Source organism: Aythya ferina (assembly GCF_964211825.1).
Source record: "Aythya ferina genome assembly, chromosome: 4".
NCBI lineage: Eukaryota > Metazoa > Chordata > Aves > Anseriformes > Anatidae > Aythya > Aythya ferina.
This window is the reverse complement of record NC_140300.1, coordinates 26,948,291-26,965,092: the sequence shown is the minus strand read 5'-3', so window position 1 is coordinate 26,965,092 and position 16,802 is coordinate 26,948,291. Positions and strand designations below refer to the sequence as shown.

General features: G+C 37.8%; 1 protein-coding gene across 2 annotated transcripts in view; it reads right to left on the bottom strand.

The window, feature by feature from the left end:
- The window catches only part of ATP10D (ATPase phospholipid transporting 10D (putative)), a 41,737-nt gene that overhangs the window by 14,494 nt on the left and 10,441 nt on the right, over positions 1 to 16,802 (bottom strand). For both annotated transcript variants that reach the window (XM_084516694.1, XM_084516693.1), the window contains exons 4-12: positions 13,841 to 14,045; positions 10,801 to 10,886; positions 9,583 to 9,689; positions 8,713 to 8,844; positions 7,631 to 7,758; positions 7,232 to 7,484; positions 4,421 to 4,656; positions 3,374 to 3,562; positions 735 to 1,353 (exon numbers count right to left, since the gene is read on the bottom strand). In XM_084516694.1, the coding sequence (XP_084372820.1) occupies positions 735 to 1,353; positions 3,374 to 3,562; positions 4,421 to 4,656; positions 7,232 to 7,484; positions 7,631 to 7,758; positions 8,713 to 8,844; positions 9,583 to 9,689; positions 10,801 to 10,886; positions 13,841 to 14,045 (1,955 nt within the window). The remainder of the gene's footprint in view (positions 1 to 734; positions 1,354 to 3,373; positions 3,563 to 4,420; positions 4,657 to 7,231; positions 7,485 to 7,630; positions 7,759 to 8,712; positions 8,845 to 9,582; positions 9,690 to 10,800; positions 10,887 to 13,840; positions 14,046 to 16,802) is intronic.

Genomic DNA, 16,802 nt, shown 5'->3' with positions numbered 1-16,802 from the left:
GTGACTGTATCTTTAGCAAGCAGGCAGTGTGCCTATTTGCACAAGCACTGAGGGGAACCAGTCTGGTACTGATATGTGTTTGTACACACTAGCATATCAAAACATTTTTCTAAAATAAAATGATTTTCTAAAATGAACTGGGCCACAGACAGCAAAGCAGCTTTATGTTCAATACTGTAGTGGGAGGGAGCTAAAAGGGTAGACACGGAGAGGCTTTTTAAAAAAATATCCATTATCAAGTGGACTATTCAGAGAGGCATTTGACTCATTTTATTTTGGACATGCAAAAGTTAGATTCCAAGTTTACCTTGAAAGTCAAAGTAAGGAAGAATAGCTCCAGGTGTTAAATTATGCCCCTAATAAGACGACACAGATTTTGGAGGTACTTTTTCACCCTGTGGACTGCAGAGGCTTTTTGTCTAGACCTTGTAATGGATTAGTTAAAATATGCTCTTGGAATGGGAACATTCCTCTTCCTCACTGAGATACACCATGGAACACAGAAACCAAACTCCCTCCTGCAGACTGTGAACCTTTAAAGATTGAATTTAATCATTTTCCAAACATTACAAAATCCCTTGGAACAGCTCCTGAGCTTAAATATATGTAGGCACATGTTTCTTACGTATACATGTAATACTTTTGCTTTAGTACCTTCAGTTAAAAATTCAAGACTCTTCAACTGTTCTGAAGAATGACAAATGTGAGCAAAGAATTAGAAGTTCTACAATTACCTTCAGATGCAGTTCCCAACAAATCCATCATGACTGAGTCTGCACCTTTTGTGTACACCACCACTTTGTTGGAGACTGGGTGCCGAACCACCACTGACATCCTTTTTCTCACTGAGTCAAAAGGCAGGATATGCAAGAGTTGAAATGTTAAAGATCCCAGACCTGTGAAGTCTACAGTTACTTGATCAGGAGTCCTAGACTTTAAAACACATTTATAAGCCCTAGCAGCATGAACCAAGGCAGCTTCATCTGGACTCTCAGCTTCATAACACAGTTTAGGTAAGGGAGATGACCCTTTCATAGATGACCCAGCACTGTGGTGTTCGCTGCCTGCAGCTACTTTCACGACATCTAGTTCTTCAGGTAGTTGAGGATTTTCTGGGCTGTCAGGGTTGTGAGGCTCAGCAGCCCTTTGAGCAGCTCCATCCAAAGCAGGTGAAGCAAGTTTCATTCTGAAAATAGACAGTTTGCTCACAAAGCTATTTGGGCTTTCAGATGATGACTCTTTTATGCTTGGAAGTGGGGAGGAACTTAGTCTCCGGACTGACAACCGCTGGAACATCTGCCTGATTTCCTCAAGGGATTTAATAGGCATCCTACCCAGTGAAGAATGTCTCATCTGGAACAGAAAAAAGAAAGTATACATCTTAAATTCTTCACATGTTATTTCATTAAAGAACAGTTCTTATAAAACACATATAGTTTGTAAGCAAAGTATATATATTTCTTAACAAATGTGATTTAAAATTTAGGATTATTTTGATTGCTTATATTAAAAATGGCTAGCTCAATTAAACATATTACCACATAAGTACAGAAAATAGGTTCTGTATGAGCTTCGCCTATTCAAATCACCTAACTGTAGAAATACTTCAGATCTGAAAACTGTGTGTATTCAAAGTCTGATTCCATGTAATACTTCTCTTTAAAAATGCTTAAGTAATGGAACAGGCAGTATGACATTATAACTTTTAAAAGTTGTGGCAAATGGAATTAAATACTTTAATCCTTGTTCTGAGTTGGAAAGATAGTTGTGAAGAATAAACCAACTCCATAGTCCTCACAGTAGCTAGCTACAAATAATGTTAAAATACAGTACCTTACCAATACTTTTTTTTTTGTTCATGTCTGAATTTAAAAAAGCCAGTTGCCGTCAATCAGTGTTACAAAATAATGGGTTTACTGTTATGCAAAGCACTTTGGCCACTAATAGCTTACAAATGAGGAACAAAGTGTGCATGGCTGACATTCATTTCTCATTACTGTTGAAGGGCTAAGAATGAGTTATCACCGAGAAGCACGTTATCCTTTGCCACTGAAATGAATCAAGAAATGAAAGACTGGCTTCAATTCTCTCTCAGCTGCATGCAAGTTGTAGCATGTCTCTATTCAGCATCATGGGGGCAGAGACTAGGAACATCCTTTCATCGCCTCTCCCTCAGGGAACACTGAAAACTTTTGTTCTCTTGAGCTTTGTCTTTTTCATTCCCTAACCGTGAACTCAAACCTTGTGCCATATTGCTTCTCCCAGTCCAGCTACTACTTGGAGATATTTTCCCCTGCTAACAAGTTATCCAGACATTTTATTCTAAAAAAAAAAAAAAAAAAATATGAAAATCTCACCTGCACAGCTTTCTACACCACTCTTAAATGCAGATTGGGTAGTATATTTTTAACATAGCTGCCCAATCCACACACGCACCTGTAGGCTGCCCACTATGCTGACTTGTCTGGGAATACTAGGCTTCTTTATACATATGTGGTACTTATTTCTACACATTTTGAAAAAATCTCTAGCCATAAGTGTAGGTTGACTACCTACATGGACACCAAAATCTAATTCTGCATATGCCTCAGGTTTATTTTTTTTCAAAAGACGAAGATAACACACATCATTATATCTGATATATATGTATTTATGTATGTGTATATATATACATATATATAAATCAGAAGGCTGAGATACTCAACAACTTTTTTTGCCTCAGCCTTCACTGCAAGTGCTCTAGCCACACTGGTATCATTTAACAAGTTTAGCCAGTCCAGAGGAGGGCCACGAGGATGATGCGAGGGATGGAGCACCTCTCCTATGAAGAGGGGTTTGAGAGAGCTGTTGTTCAACCCAGAGAAAACTCCAAGGAGACCTTATTCCAGCCTTCCAGTACCTAAAGGGAGCCTACAGGAAAGATGGGAGTAACCCTTTATTAGGGAGTGTAGTCACAGGACAAGGGGTAGTGGTTTTGAATTACGAGGGTAGATTCAGATTGGATATAAGTAACTCACTCAGAGGGCGATGAGGCACTGGAACAGGTTGCCCAGGGAAGCTGTGGATGCCCCATTCCTAAAAGTGTTCAAGGCCATGCTGGATGTGACTTTGAACAACCTGATCTAGTGGGAGTTGTCCCTGCCTGTGTTAGGGGTTGTAACTGGATGGTCTTTAAGGTCTCTTCCAACCCAAACCATTCTAGGATTCTACAATCTGTATACAGAAGAAAAATATTCAATCTAAGTTTTTCTGTATTGGAAGAAACTTGCCAGCATTTAAATGCCAGTTAATTGTTTTTTTTCCTTTTGTAGTCAACCAAAAGGGAACTTGTTTCCTTAAAAACATGCCCATACAGATGAATACACTTTCTTACCTTCTGACGTGGCTGATTGGGGACTGAAACTACAACAGTATTACAGATTGCCAGAGCAATAAAGAAGTCAATGATGTACACTGTCTCCAAAGATAACTTGCTGATGGCATCTTCTGATTGTTGATAGGAATGAGAAGAAATCTGACTGAACTTCTCCAGCAGCTGTGTGTCTGGTACAACATCCGTTTCCTATTGATTAAACAGAACTGTCAATTAGTATATAAACCCTGGAAGTCCCAAATGATTCTTGCACATACAATTTCAGTGTTGCAATTTTTTTCTAGACTTATTTAAAAAATGCTGTATCAGAAGAAAATAATCGTTCCCCATTCCCCAGACACTAATGACAGCTGATTCAAGAAACCAATGGTAGAAGCTTTCAAATAATCTCAGTGTCTGGAGATAAAATCAGTTAAGGACAAATGAAGCTTAGATGCACATACAACTTCCTTCCTAAGTAAAGAGCCATTCCTGTCAGGTGCTGAGTTGATTATACTAGGAAATAAAGCAACACTCCGACCTTTTCACTGCCTTGTGCCATTTGTTGCAAATAGCAAACTACAGGCCTGGACAATAATCAGTAGAGATCTACTTCACAGGCACTTCAACAGAGATTAAGTAAGACCAATGCTATTTAAACACCTTCAGGTAAAGAAGCAGAGTTTTTAATCCTGGTAATTTCCATTAAGTACAATGGGATAAGTACTGGTTATCTAGGTATTTCTTATTAAAATCAAAACAAAATCCTGAAACTTCTTAAGGCAAAAGAACAAACTGTTATTGAAGATGAAACTGGTCATTTTAGCTGGAGTGATCACGGAATCGCACCAACAAGAATCAAAGCATACATCTTTGTAACCCAATGAACATCTGCAATGTCAGCTGTAAACAGGGGATCGCAGCCAAGCAATCACTGGAGCTCTCATTTTGATGGAAGATAAAGGATCCCCTATATGACAAGGACTTTGTTCAAACAGAGGTAAAAAAAAATGTTCCTTCGTGAGTTTCTTCAGAAATTTAGTATTAAAACCAACAACTTTTACTTACAATGCGGCTGCTGAAAGCAACATGTCCTGCATGGGGAACATCACTTGCTGAATTTTCCCTTCCTGCCGCAGGGTAACTACCAGGTAACTGATCCAAATACTTTTTGTTCAAAGATTCATTCACAGCTCTGTAGCTGTGACCCCTTCTTTTTGACATATGGTTCAAGGAAGCATATTGGGCATCAGCTGAATCCTCATCTTCTGAATCCATCTCTTGATAAGACTCCAACCTCTTTGCTATAGAAATGGAAAGAAAATCATTGTTCCATGAGCAAAAAGGAATTTGTCTAAAACACTGTCTGGAGGCTCCTTAAATAAAACTTGATTTTAAAATAAGCCATTTAGTACATAGTTGAGAATAATCCACCATTTATTAAAAATCAAACCATAGTATCATACTGACTTGCTGTTTGGGACACTACACATCAAGAGAGACAGTGTACTGGAGAGAATCCAGAAAAGGAAGCAAGAGTGGTCATGGTTTTAGATACACTGTGCTACATGGAAATACCAGAGTAATCTGGAGTTACATAGCCTCCAGAAGGAAACATTGAAGGGAACCAAACAGTAGTTTCCAAGTACATAAAGTGCAATTGCACAGAGAAAGGAAATAGCTTAACTTCTGTGCATACTGTGAGCAACAGAAGACACAATGGGCCTAAATTATGGCAAGGCAAACTCAGATTAGACAGCAGTAAAACTTTGTTAGGGATGTGAAACAATCAAACAGAATGCCTGAGAAAGTAATGAATTGGCCATGACTGGAAGTCTTGAAGACACATTAAAAAAAGTTCAAAAAGAATGGTAACAATACGTCTGTACAGACAGGTTTGGACACCACACATCCACTTATACTCCCAGAGAAGCATGCACTTCTGTCTGAAGTAACAAATGTGGCACTGCTTATGACATTGCACTGCTCTGCTGCCAAGGTCTAAAGGCATGTGTTACTTTAGATGGAACATCACATGTGGGCACCTATATGGAGGATTATACCACATCATAGTCATTGCTGTTGTGTGCTTCCCTCATGTGCATCCCTTTATCCTGGACAACACAGATATAAACACAGAAATATTTCTACAGACTAAGTGATTTGTATGCAAAAGGCTGCACTGTCTTGCAGTGCAACTCGTACCGCATGTAAAAGGAGCCTTGCAAGTGGCAGCTTTGTGCAACCAAACAAGTGTGGATCAGAGCTAAATGCAGGACCTTCAACATTTTGCAGAATGATTCTCAGGGCACATAATTTCTAGACTGGTTAGGAAGAAGCACATGCTTCATTTCCAGGTAAAAGCCAAGGTACAACAGGAAATAATTATGAACATAATTATAAACACTCTGGTATTTTTGGAAGATAACTGAAGTCAACTCCTAGGGGAAGTTTCTGGTAGACATCCCATGGCACAATGAGACCTACATCAGCCACAGCTAAATCATTCTCACTAGTCTTTGATTTATCTCTTCTGAAACACTTTTTGTTCTTTTAGGAAATGCTCTGAAAATATACTTTTTTTATTTAAGTTATTCATTCACCAAGTTTGAAACTTAAGGACTTTTCTTCTCACTTTGCTCTTGTCATCCCTCCCAGTATAATTATGCAAAGCCAAAGAAGCATCAGGACAATCACACCACATAATTTTCAAAATACACGAGGAAATTATTAAAATGGTTTGTAATCATCTGTTCCTGTGACAATGAACAAAAGAAGGACTGAAGTGATTCACTGTGGTGGCCAGCAGGGTGTGCCTTTTGCTTGCAGAAAGTAAGCAGTTCCATCTGGCAGCAAAACCACAGGGGGAAGGTTAATACACAGTTGTGATTCATGTGCCCACCTGTCAGCACTTCATCTTTGATCTCATAAAGGATCCTTGCATTACCCACCCGTGAAAGAGCACGTCTGCAGTCACTAATACTTACATACCGTAATGGTAATAAAATCTGTGTTTTTGTCTAGTTAATAAAACATGTAATTGAATAAAATACTTTATGTAACTCTGGATAGCTTTCTCCTGTGTCTGGAGCTGAATATTCTCCTGGCTCCCAGAAAGCTTCAAAAGTAGGCTTCCATGAAACATGTATTGAGGGATATTAAGATATTAGACAATGAGGCAGCAACTATCCATTAATGCTGCTTTTTGACTTTTGGGATAAAACAGGTTTGTAAAAATCTAAGTAAGAATACAACATTCATTATTTTTGATGGAAGTACTTACTTTTGTAGCCTTAACATGCCCATGCACACACATCTGCTTAACTTGTACTTTAATATTATTGTTAAAGCTTCGTCTTCAGCGTGTATTTACTTGGGTTACTGTACCCTCAAAGTAAACAGCATGTTAAACCAGAGCTTTAAAATATAATACATAAAGCTGGTATACTGCTATAGCACTGAACAGGATGTTTGAACCCTAAAAAATTGGTCAAGCATAGGCATTCTTGTTTAAAAGAAAGAGGAAAGTCTAGATGGGCATTTTTCCAGTGGTCTGTTTCCGAATATTGCAAGAAGAGAACCAAAATGCCATCGGAATGATTTTCTCTAGATCAAGTAAGGAGAATTTGTTTTTATGGTATCAAATATGCTCAAATGTAGCTATCTGCAAAGCAGCACCTTATATATGCCTTCATGCCTCTTAGAACACTGTATATGAAATGATCCAAACCATGGGGAAAGATGCAAGTAGGACCTGTCTAAATTCACACCTTCCGTGAGTACGTACTGCCACACAGATTTCACCTGACCTTGTCAAAACTTTTAGCTTCTCTGAGAACAGAAAAAGGACATGTAATGAGCATGGGTTTAGTATCTTACCATTTTCTTCATGGCAATACTCCTGTCCTGCAATGCTGCATCGCCGAAAAACCATCTTATTTTCAGTGAGTGTTCCAGTCTTATCAGAGAAGATATACTGAATTTGGCCAAGGTCTTCAGCAATATTCAGTGATCGACACTGAATCGTAGAGTCTGTTTTCTCATGGTAAAAATCCATGTCATTCTGTATTAAATAAATTTGTCCCAACTTGACAATCTCAATTGAAACATAGAGAGAAATTGGGATCAAGACCTACCAAAACAAAACAAGGGGATTAAATGAAAGCAACTTCTTTGGCTCGTTACAAACATGAAGTAATTCTATGGAAGCCAGAGAGTTACTTCAAGGATATATGTGAGATCAGGATATGGCCCATGCTCAAAGCCAACAAAAGTTACCTGTAATAAAATGATCATTGTCCAGAACATGTTGAACCCTGCTAATGCTGGAGGAATCAATTTCCCATCTGGATCAGGGATGTTAAAAAAAGGTATTTCTGAGTACCTACTTAACCAAATTCCATGGCCTTGAAAACAAGAACAAGATAATGTGAATCACTTATGTAGACTGTACCACAGTTCAGGGTCATGGTGTTAGCTGTTATACTCTGCAGTTCTTTCTAAGCTTCTAAACTACTATTTTCTCTTTTCCTTTTTTTTCTCAACAGGAACCCCATTAAAATGGATTAAGTGCACACATGAATAAAGGCTTTACTTCCTTGGTGTCAATAGTACATCTATACAGTATGTCCCAGAACTCAGAAAATACTAACTATAGTTCACAAACTTTTTTTTTTTTAATACCCTAACAATTAAATGTCTCATCTTAGCTTGTTCAGGTTTCAGTTAACCTCTGAAAAGCATGTCATCAAGCCACTCTGTCCAGTTTATAGCCTTGGGAGATAAAAACTGACCCAGAAGAGATCACAAGCTTAGTTTCTTATCATAAACTCAAAACTCAGCTATAAAAGCAACTTCATCTAACACGTTTTGAGATGCCAGACATGTTTATTAAGTGTAGCCTGATTTTTTTTTTTAAACACCTTTTCGATTTATCATAAAATTTAGTCTGTTCAAATGTCAGCACTCAAGCTCACTGTTTAATGAATACATAAAATACGAACCCTTATAACTACTCAAACTCAGCCTCTCCCTGCAATACTGTACATGCATCTCATTTTACCTGAGCAATCCTAACACAAAGTATGAGTTTTACAGAACAATTAATGAGCAAAAAAAGAAAACAAATTGGAGAAATGGGTTCCAGACCTAGCACAAGGAACATATCACTTGACCATACTCCAGATTAAACATGACAACATGAACTAAAACTTGGCAGAACCCCCAGATGATGCAGAATTAGATATAAGTGAAGGCAATTTCTGAAATGGGCTATTAAAATGAAACAGCCCCAAAATAAAACACTTTTTTTGTGTAGGCTGAGAGGAGAAGACAGCAGGATGCCGCAGATTCTCACTTACCTACTGCACCAGTTAAACACATTAAAATTAGAAGCAGAACACACCAAAGAATATCAGAATTCACTTTTCTTTCCAATTTACTGCGCTTGTAGTGAGGTCCACTGTTATTCAGCATGGCTTTGGTTTCATGACCTGTAACCACAACAAACGTTGAAATTCTCTGTTAGCAGGTATTAGAACCAAAATTCCTTTAAATTTCTAAAGCTCTGGGAAACTGGACATTTCTGTTAACTAATATGTGAAAAGAGGTTATAAATATGACTCAACGAACTGCTCCTACAGTAATTCTGTCCTACAATACTTCCACCCTAATGAAAACTGAACAAGCTAAACCAAAATTTCTCAGCTATGTTATCCTTTATATTGTCAATAATATTCCTTCCTAGAGAAACAAACCTATTCTTGAAAATTTCTATACTATTTCTAATATTTTCCACGAAACTCTGCACCTGCATCACTATTATCTAGCAGAGTAAATCACATTGTCTAGTCATAAAACATCTTCCCTTTGATATGGAGTATTAAAGAACAGCATTAACTTCAATTTTGGACCAGTAAAAATCCCAAGAAAGGTAAGTATCTGCATGCCCATTTCAAAACCTGGATTTGCCATTGCAGTTAACAGTTGAGGACAAGGACATGAAACAGAGCTTGCCTCCCATGAATAATCAGACATATCAACCTTTGCATTTTTAAAATAGAAACAAACTTAATTCAGACATGCATTCTTAAATGCTTCTAGCTACAGTTGCCTTCTGCTGGATTCATGCTTTCAATCTGCTACCTTGCCTTTGTGCGATGCTATTTCTTAAGGCACATAATCCCATCTTGTTTGCACTGCAATATGTGAAAGCCAGGGTGGTCACTCACCTGCATATACCACAATGCCTACAACAGCTTCTGTGTTTCTTACTGTGCATCCTCGGAGCAGTAAGTTCTCCTTGCTGAGGCCCACTCTATCCTTGTTTGAATGTTCACTGGAAAAAAAAAGAAAAAAAGCACATTTTTCATTACTCCATCTGTAGGACTCCAGCAATTACCAGTCAGGTTTTGAAAAAGCATTAGGGAACAGATCACCTGGAGAAGTGACCAGTCACTGACTACCTTTCTGACACTTCTCATTGGACTTTTCAAAAGAAGTGGGTAACATGAATCCAGATCACCTTTGAAAATCTAAGTATGTAAGCACTGTATTAAAATTTCCATGTTTTTACAAGCCTGGCATTTGCCAGATAGCATATGGGAAGTAGGCAACACTGCTGAAATGACCTTGGGACAAACACTAAGTGTGAAAGCAAATAACTTCTATTTGAATTACCAACGTGAGAAAAAAAATCAAACAAAATTTGAAATCCCATTTTAAAAGTGCTGTGAGCATTTTAACCCCTGTGGCAGATTTCCAATGCAGGTATGCCCACTTTTTGTCAAGGTTTTAACTCACAGACTAAGATTTTTATATAACTCTTTTTCTTTTCATATTTCTAACATTTAATTGCCCATGGCGAAAAATGTAGACATTATACCTCTCAAAAACTGAAAGTCAGCCATTCCATGGAATACAATTGTTTTCTTACTGCCTACACAAAAAATCACAGACCTATGAGAAGAGAAGAGACATATGGCAATACTGCTCAAAAGGAATTTGATCAAATCACTGGGGATTACACAAAACACATCACAGTAGGAGAGGAAGCCAGTTCTTCTCATTTCCAATCCTGAGCAAAGAAGCTTGGCCAGTCAGGCCACAGTCTAGACTGAATACTATACAGATATGACATGTCATTAAAAGCAGACTTAGGACAGACATTTCAAATATGGAATACAGAACTGCAAAACAGCCTGAACTAAGATGTTGACAATATTTAATATGAAATAGAAAGCACTAGTGCTTTTTTCCAGTTTACAATCAGCTGTTCAGAGCCCTACTGGAGCAGTGCCTGCCAGGCTGCACTCAGAAATGTAGTGGTGCAAACAGACTTCTATGCATATTGTCATTATTTTTTGAAGTAAACATTACAAGTTTTCTGAAAATTAGTGAGAGCACCAAAGCAAATTACATTTGTTTAAAGAGCCACCAAGCTTACTTACACAAAGCCTCGGAAGCGACTGAGGTCATTGTTTGGACTTTCACATTCTATTCTACTGGAAAATTTTTCTGGATCAATTTCAGAGACCTGAAGTTATTTGAGAAAAAAAGAAAAAAAAAAAAAAAGAGAGAACTCAGACCACATATGATGGAACTTAAAATTCACAGGTTCAGATATCACCATTTAACAGTTTAGTTTCTATATTTTAAGTAGCTGATTATGTGAATGATCTGCAACCCAGGTATATCAGACTTAAGCAGCATAGAAAGACTTTCTAGCAAATGTCAAACCCTGGCAAGTATCAGCTGAGATGCTGATATCTTAGGAACACCACAGAGAAGGAAATGGGTGGAAGAGTGAGGAAGCAGCAAAAAAATGCACTAAGAACATCTGAAAAGCAGAGATTTCCACATTTTTTTTCCATGATGAAGAAAAAGTCACTGTCTTCTACGAATTGCTTCCAAAGAGCTGCTGCTTCTGATAACATGACTAGGACGCTACCTGTACTAACACAAAAAAGCAGGTAGAACTTCTTAATGATGATTAAACCTTACCAGAACTGAAGAAAGGGCTGTTATGGAAGACTAGAAGCTTATGCTGTGAATGAAAAGCAGGTGAGCTCTTCAGTGAAGAGAAAGGCCAAGTGACACACATTTTCTTATTAAAAATGAAACCTGACAAGAAATGAATGAAAAACCAAAAGACCAGGTCTTCAAAATTACCTGCAATTGCACTTGTAATTAATGGACTATGAGTACAGTCAGGACACATGGAAATCTAGCCTCTAGTGTAACAAAGTTGTTTCCAAGCTGAGTACCTCCCACTGACTCTTTGGGAATTCATTGCTTCTGCTCTTTAGAAAAAAAGAATGACCAATTTTAAGGTGCCAAACTCCAAGGAAAAGTCTGTAATTCACAGGTTTAATTGAAAACATCGTCTACATAGTTACAGGTCTCTGAGATGACTCCACCTCCACAGCTGGGTGATTTCACGTTGGGACAATAACAACTGTGAGGAAGAGACCCAGCCTCCTAAGTTGAATTTGAAACTCAGAAGACATATTGTCGTTAGCACATACTTTGTTGTTTTGATTCAAAAATTCTGCTATATTTTGCTGTATTGATTTCCTGCACTGTCAGGAAAATCAGTATGAATGTAGCCTTAGACAAATACCTAGAGACTCTGTAAATTTTATTATTATCTATGAAAGATCACTCTGTCTTCACTGATCTTTCTTATGTTTATCTGTACAGGAAATACAAAATGTCTGTAGTATGTTACAACAGTTTTTTTTTTTTTTTTTTTTTTGGGGGAGGGAGGTCAAACAATTCTTAATACCAGTGAAGCTGCTGGTAGCAGCTTCTTGCAATATACCATGAAACAGCAACCCTAGAACCTCAGGGCGTAACTTATAGATGGCACTGGATTTATGCCTACACTCTGCCAGTATAAAACAGAGGTGAATAAAACTACACCCAAAAGGAGACATATTGGTATGGGCACTCAAATCTTCCCAGACTATAAGAAAAGTATAGTCTATATTTTTTTCATTATAATCTTTTCATCAACTAGTGCAAGTAGAAAATGTTGTGCCTTATTTCATGAGACACTTTCTTATGCTTCCTGGCACAAAAGAGAAGCCTTTTTATGGCAGAAGAAATGTTACTTGGATTTTGCATAAAGGTCCCTAAAGCAGCATCAAAAAGAAAGGGGACAATAAAGACAAGAACTGAGTAAGGTAGCTTTAAATGAATGTCCCTGCAATAGACTGTCTCACCGGAAAAAGGAGAAAGGCAACTTCCCAACGCTAGGTTTGCTGCTTTGGCTGTGAAGTACTCCTGACAAACTGTATGGCTTTACAATACAGCATAGGAATGTGGTGTATAACTAAGGTAAAAAAGGAGAACTGGCAAATTCTTTTATCAACTTGGCTTTCTTAGGCTGCCTAGAAAAAAAGGACAGCACTTTCCTCTCCATTAGCTATGAGGATGCTGCTAGGACTGGGTTCAGTCATTGAACATGTAAGAAGGAACCGAACAGTGAAGTCCTGTGACCTCTCTTACAACATAAGAGGAAACACTCACTGCTCACAGTGATTTAACAGATTAGCTTCCTCACCCCAGTGAATCTGCGCATGGTTCACCTAACCATACAAGGTGTGGAGGAAAATGGAGATTAATCCCTTCTTAAAGCATTAAGAAGAAACATTTGAGTGCACTGAATACAACAGAGCAATATGTTTGTTCACTAAATAACTCATTATCCTTAGGGAACAGGTCCTCAGTTGTTTTGTGTATTTCTCTAGGAAAGCCAAGATGCTTGGAGACACTGTTCTGTGCCTTGTTACCTACCAGCTGTTACCTATGAAGCCCCTTGGGTTATCTTCGTGATTTCTTTCCTATTGTCAATGAAGCATTTCCAGAAAAATAAATAAATAAATAATGCTATTCTAAATTGCCAAAACTTAAAAAAAAGGCAAAAAAGCACATATCCACTAATTTCTCATCACTACATGGTCTGTAGAAACTCTAAGAGTTGGTGATGCTCAGTCTTGAAAGGGAGAGATGAGCTAGTCAATACTGTTCACAGTAGGCTTGTAGCAGAAAAATTAGAAGAGTTCCAAAGGTTTTATAAATCCTAGAAAGACTAGGACTGAAGCTAAAAATACATTTGGAAATACAGTAAAAAAGAATATACCCATCCCTCTCTGTAGGTCTTTATGTGGCACAGAACTCCCTTCCAAAAAGTTCTAATTTCACATCCATTAAATGACATACACCATAAATAACTACTTGACATTTACCAGAATAGTTATTTTTACTGTCTTGCATCACTTGAAATTGGGCCCTGTTTCTCTGGAATAAGTGAGCAGAAAAGTATTTGCTCCAAATAACTCAACCAACAAATTAAAACTATGTTACCTGCTTATTTTGTTTTCAGATGGGGATTGATGAGCACTATACAATCTAGAGGGCTGTTTTGTTTAGTTGGCTGTCTGTCATGTCAACTTGCTTAAGCCACTAGAAATGCACAATTATCACCTGCTCTGAATATCCTCTCACCACCTGCCTCTGCTTTAGATTGGTTTCTCCATCAAGGCTTGCAGTTTCAATGTAACAGATCCCATCCAGGTCACTAGAATATAACAGCACCATGTCAGCAGGAATGATTTCATTACGTGAAAGACGGATGAAGTCCCCAACATTGACATTTTTCCAGCATTCATCTATGTATTTCTTCTCTTTCCTGAAATGCATATCAAATTTTAATTAATTAATTGTTTTCATAAACTCTAACTGAAAGCTCAGAGAAAATGACTCTCATTGTTAAATTAGGCTTTCAAGTCATTAAAAACTCTGATGAGATGGTCTATCATGTCAAGGTGAATATAATTACAAAGACTCAGCTCTGAGGTCCCAGCCCTATTTTGCTGGGAATTAATTCCAGTCCCCCTCCCAGAATTATTTTAGCTCTATTCAAAATTCAGCCCACTTGCTTCCTATATTTTAATTATTCCAATATTTATCAGTAAACAAAGGATATTCAGCAACCACTTCACTAATGCTCTGAACATAAATATTTTTATTTATAGGTTTTTATATATATTTATATATATATATAATATATTATATATATTTTTTTCTATTATTATTGAACATAAGGTACGAAGACCCTATCACACTCAGAGAAGTCAGAAAGACTTCAGGCCCCTCAGACTAACCCTAGAGCTATGTTTAAAGGGAGGAGCATGTTCTCCACAATTTATCAGTCAACCAGACTGGAGAATAGTCCAGGCTGCGCCAGGGCTGTCTTTCAGGTTGTGCTTCCTTTCCTGAATCTCATTCTGACCTACCTAGCTGAGAAGTACAGTCACACCAGGGAGCTGGGATGTGCACCTAGCTTCCATGGTACACACATAAGCTAACAAGCTGCGTAATACGGCAATTTCTTATGGACTGGCACTGACCTATCAGCTTTAATCAAAGTGCTAGCTATGTAAAATGCTTCTGACCCTTCTAATAACAGAGAAAGCATCAGTAAAATATTCCCTCTGTCAAGCTTTGCATCCATACCTTTCAGACCTGCACTATCTGACAGTATCCTTTCAAAATGCTTTTCTACAAAGCGATGACACAAAGTCCACATAATCAACCAGTATATTGATTACAATATCTCTAGTGGAGATAAGGTGGAGGTTGGCATATTGTTTTCCAAGTGCAAGCAAAGCAAAACCAGGAAGCAACAAAAGCCGATTTAAAATTAAACCAATATAAGCCAAATATCTGCTTCTCCTCAAGATGTTCATTTCTTATTTTCTACACATATTAAAAACTGGCACAATAGAAAGCATGTAAAACTTAATTAAAGCTACAGCAATGACTATCAGAAGATGTATGAATTTAAAAACACTCAATTAACTTTTCATACAAATACACTGCCTTGAAGACAAGGAAAAAAAGAAGGAAAGATTTCTAAAGTAAATTAACAAAAACCAACCAAACAAATAAACAAAACCCCAATAATCTAAGAATAAAAGTAAAGAGGAAAAAGGAATGGAGACTTGTAGAATGGGATGTGATTCATAGTTACTGAAGCTATAACTTAAGTTTTGATCAAACTGAGCCTGGTTTTATGTTCCCTCTGTAATTACTTGCTTATATCTGCAAAAGTGCTGACACAGTAAATCAGTTCAGGAGATTGAGGGAACTGAAAACTAATAACCTTTTCTGCTTAGAAACACCCCTCTGGTATTGAAAACTATATCAACACATTTTTTTGTGTAGGCCAATTTTCCCGGCAAAGAAGGCAAAGTGAGTCCAAAGAGTGGCATGGAATGCCGAGTGGCATGGAATTCCCTGGTCACTCCGCAACAGCACTCTTTTACCTCTCCCTCCAAATGTGACGGAAAGGATTTGAGAACTCATAAAGGCAACAAGGTTAATATTTGTGTTTGCAGAACATGAAGTTGTTTCTTCAGTGGCTCAATGTCCACGTGGAGATCAGTGTGAAGACTTCTGGGGTCTGTATCAGGACAAGGACTGTTTAATATTTTCATTAGTGACATGGACATGGGACTGAGTGCACCCCCAGCAAGTTTGCAAATGATGCCAAGATGAGTGGTGCGGTTGATACTTCAGATGCCATCCAGGGGAACGTGCGCAGGCTTGTGAAGTGGGCCCATGCATGGTCTTTATGGTCTCTTCCAACCCAAACCATTCTAGGATACATTGCTTTCTGATGCTTTCTGTGGTTACGAGCTTGCTCTTAAAATACATAGCAAATGCCAGAAAGCTAAAGATTCCATCTTCTCAGTAATATGACAATATATTTAATAGTTATGTATTAATAGACTGCAATCCTGCTCCATAGGCCTATTAAGGTCATGTCTACAGCAAAAAAAAAAAAGTCTAGGGCTTGGAAAAAACAGCTAACAGATTAAGACTTTTTAAAAGTTTATTTTCCATTTGTGCTTTGACTTCACTAGGAAAAGGTGCGTCTTTTACAAATTCATTAACATCAGAGCACAAACATAGAGGCGCTGTAGTGCCAAAATTGATTTCAAGCTCCTTCTCATTAAAGTATCTAATTGCAAATCTGTTTTCTTCTGCAGTGCTGTTGGTTGCGACAGCTACTACAGCAGATAACAAGTGAGTTTCCAAATGCACTTGTTCCCCACCATGAACACAGAGCAAGAAGAGTCCAGTACACTTCCTTTATCTTTGTAGTTTACAGGCTTTGTGTGAGTCTTGCAATATCCTTTTATGACAGGTGTAGAAAAAACACGAGGGATGTAGGCCCCACTGACATGCACTACAATCAATTTTTTGCCAGTGCTAATTTATAACATGACCTGTCTACTTTCCTGACACCTCCTTTTTTTTATTATTTATTTATTTCATTTTTTTTTTTATTTTATTGTCCACACATTATAAATGCCTGACAGCAAACCTCTCACCATGAGCACACTCCACTCCTAAGCTGCACCTACAGTCTGTACTATTA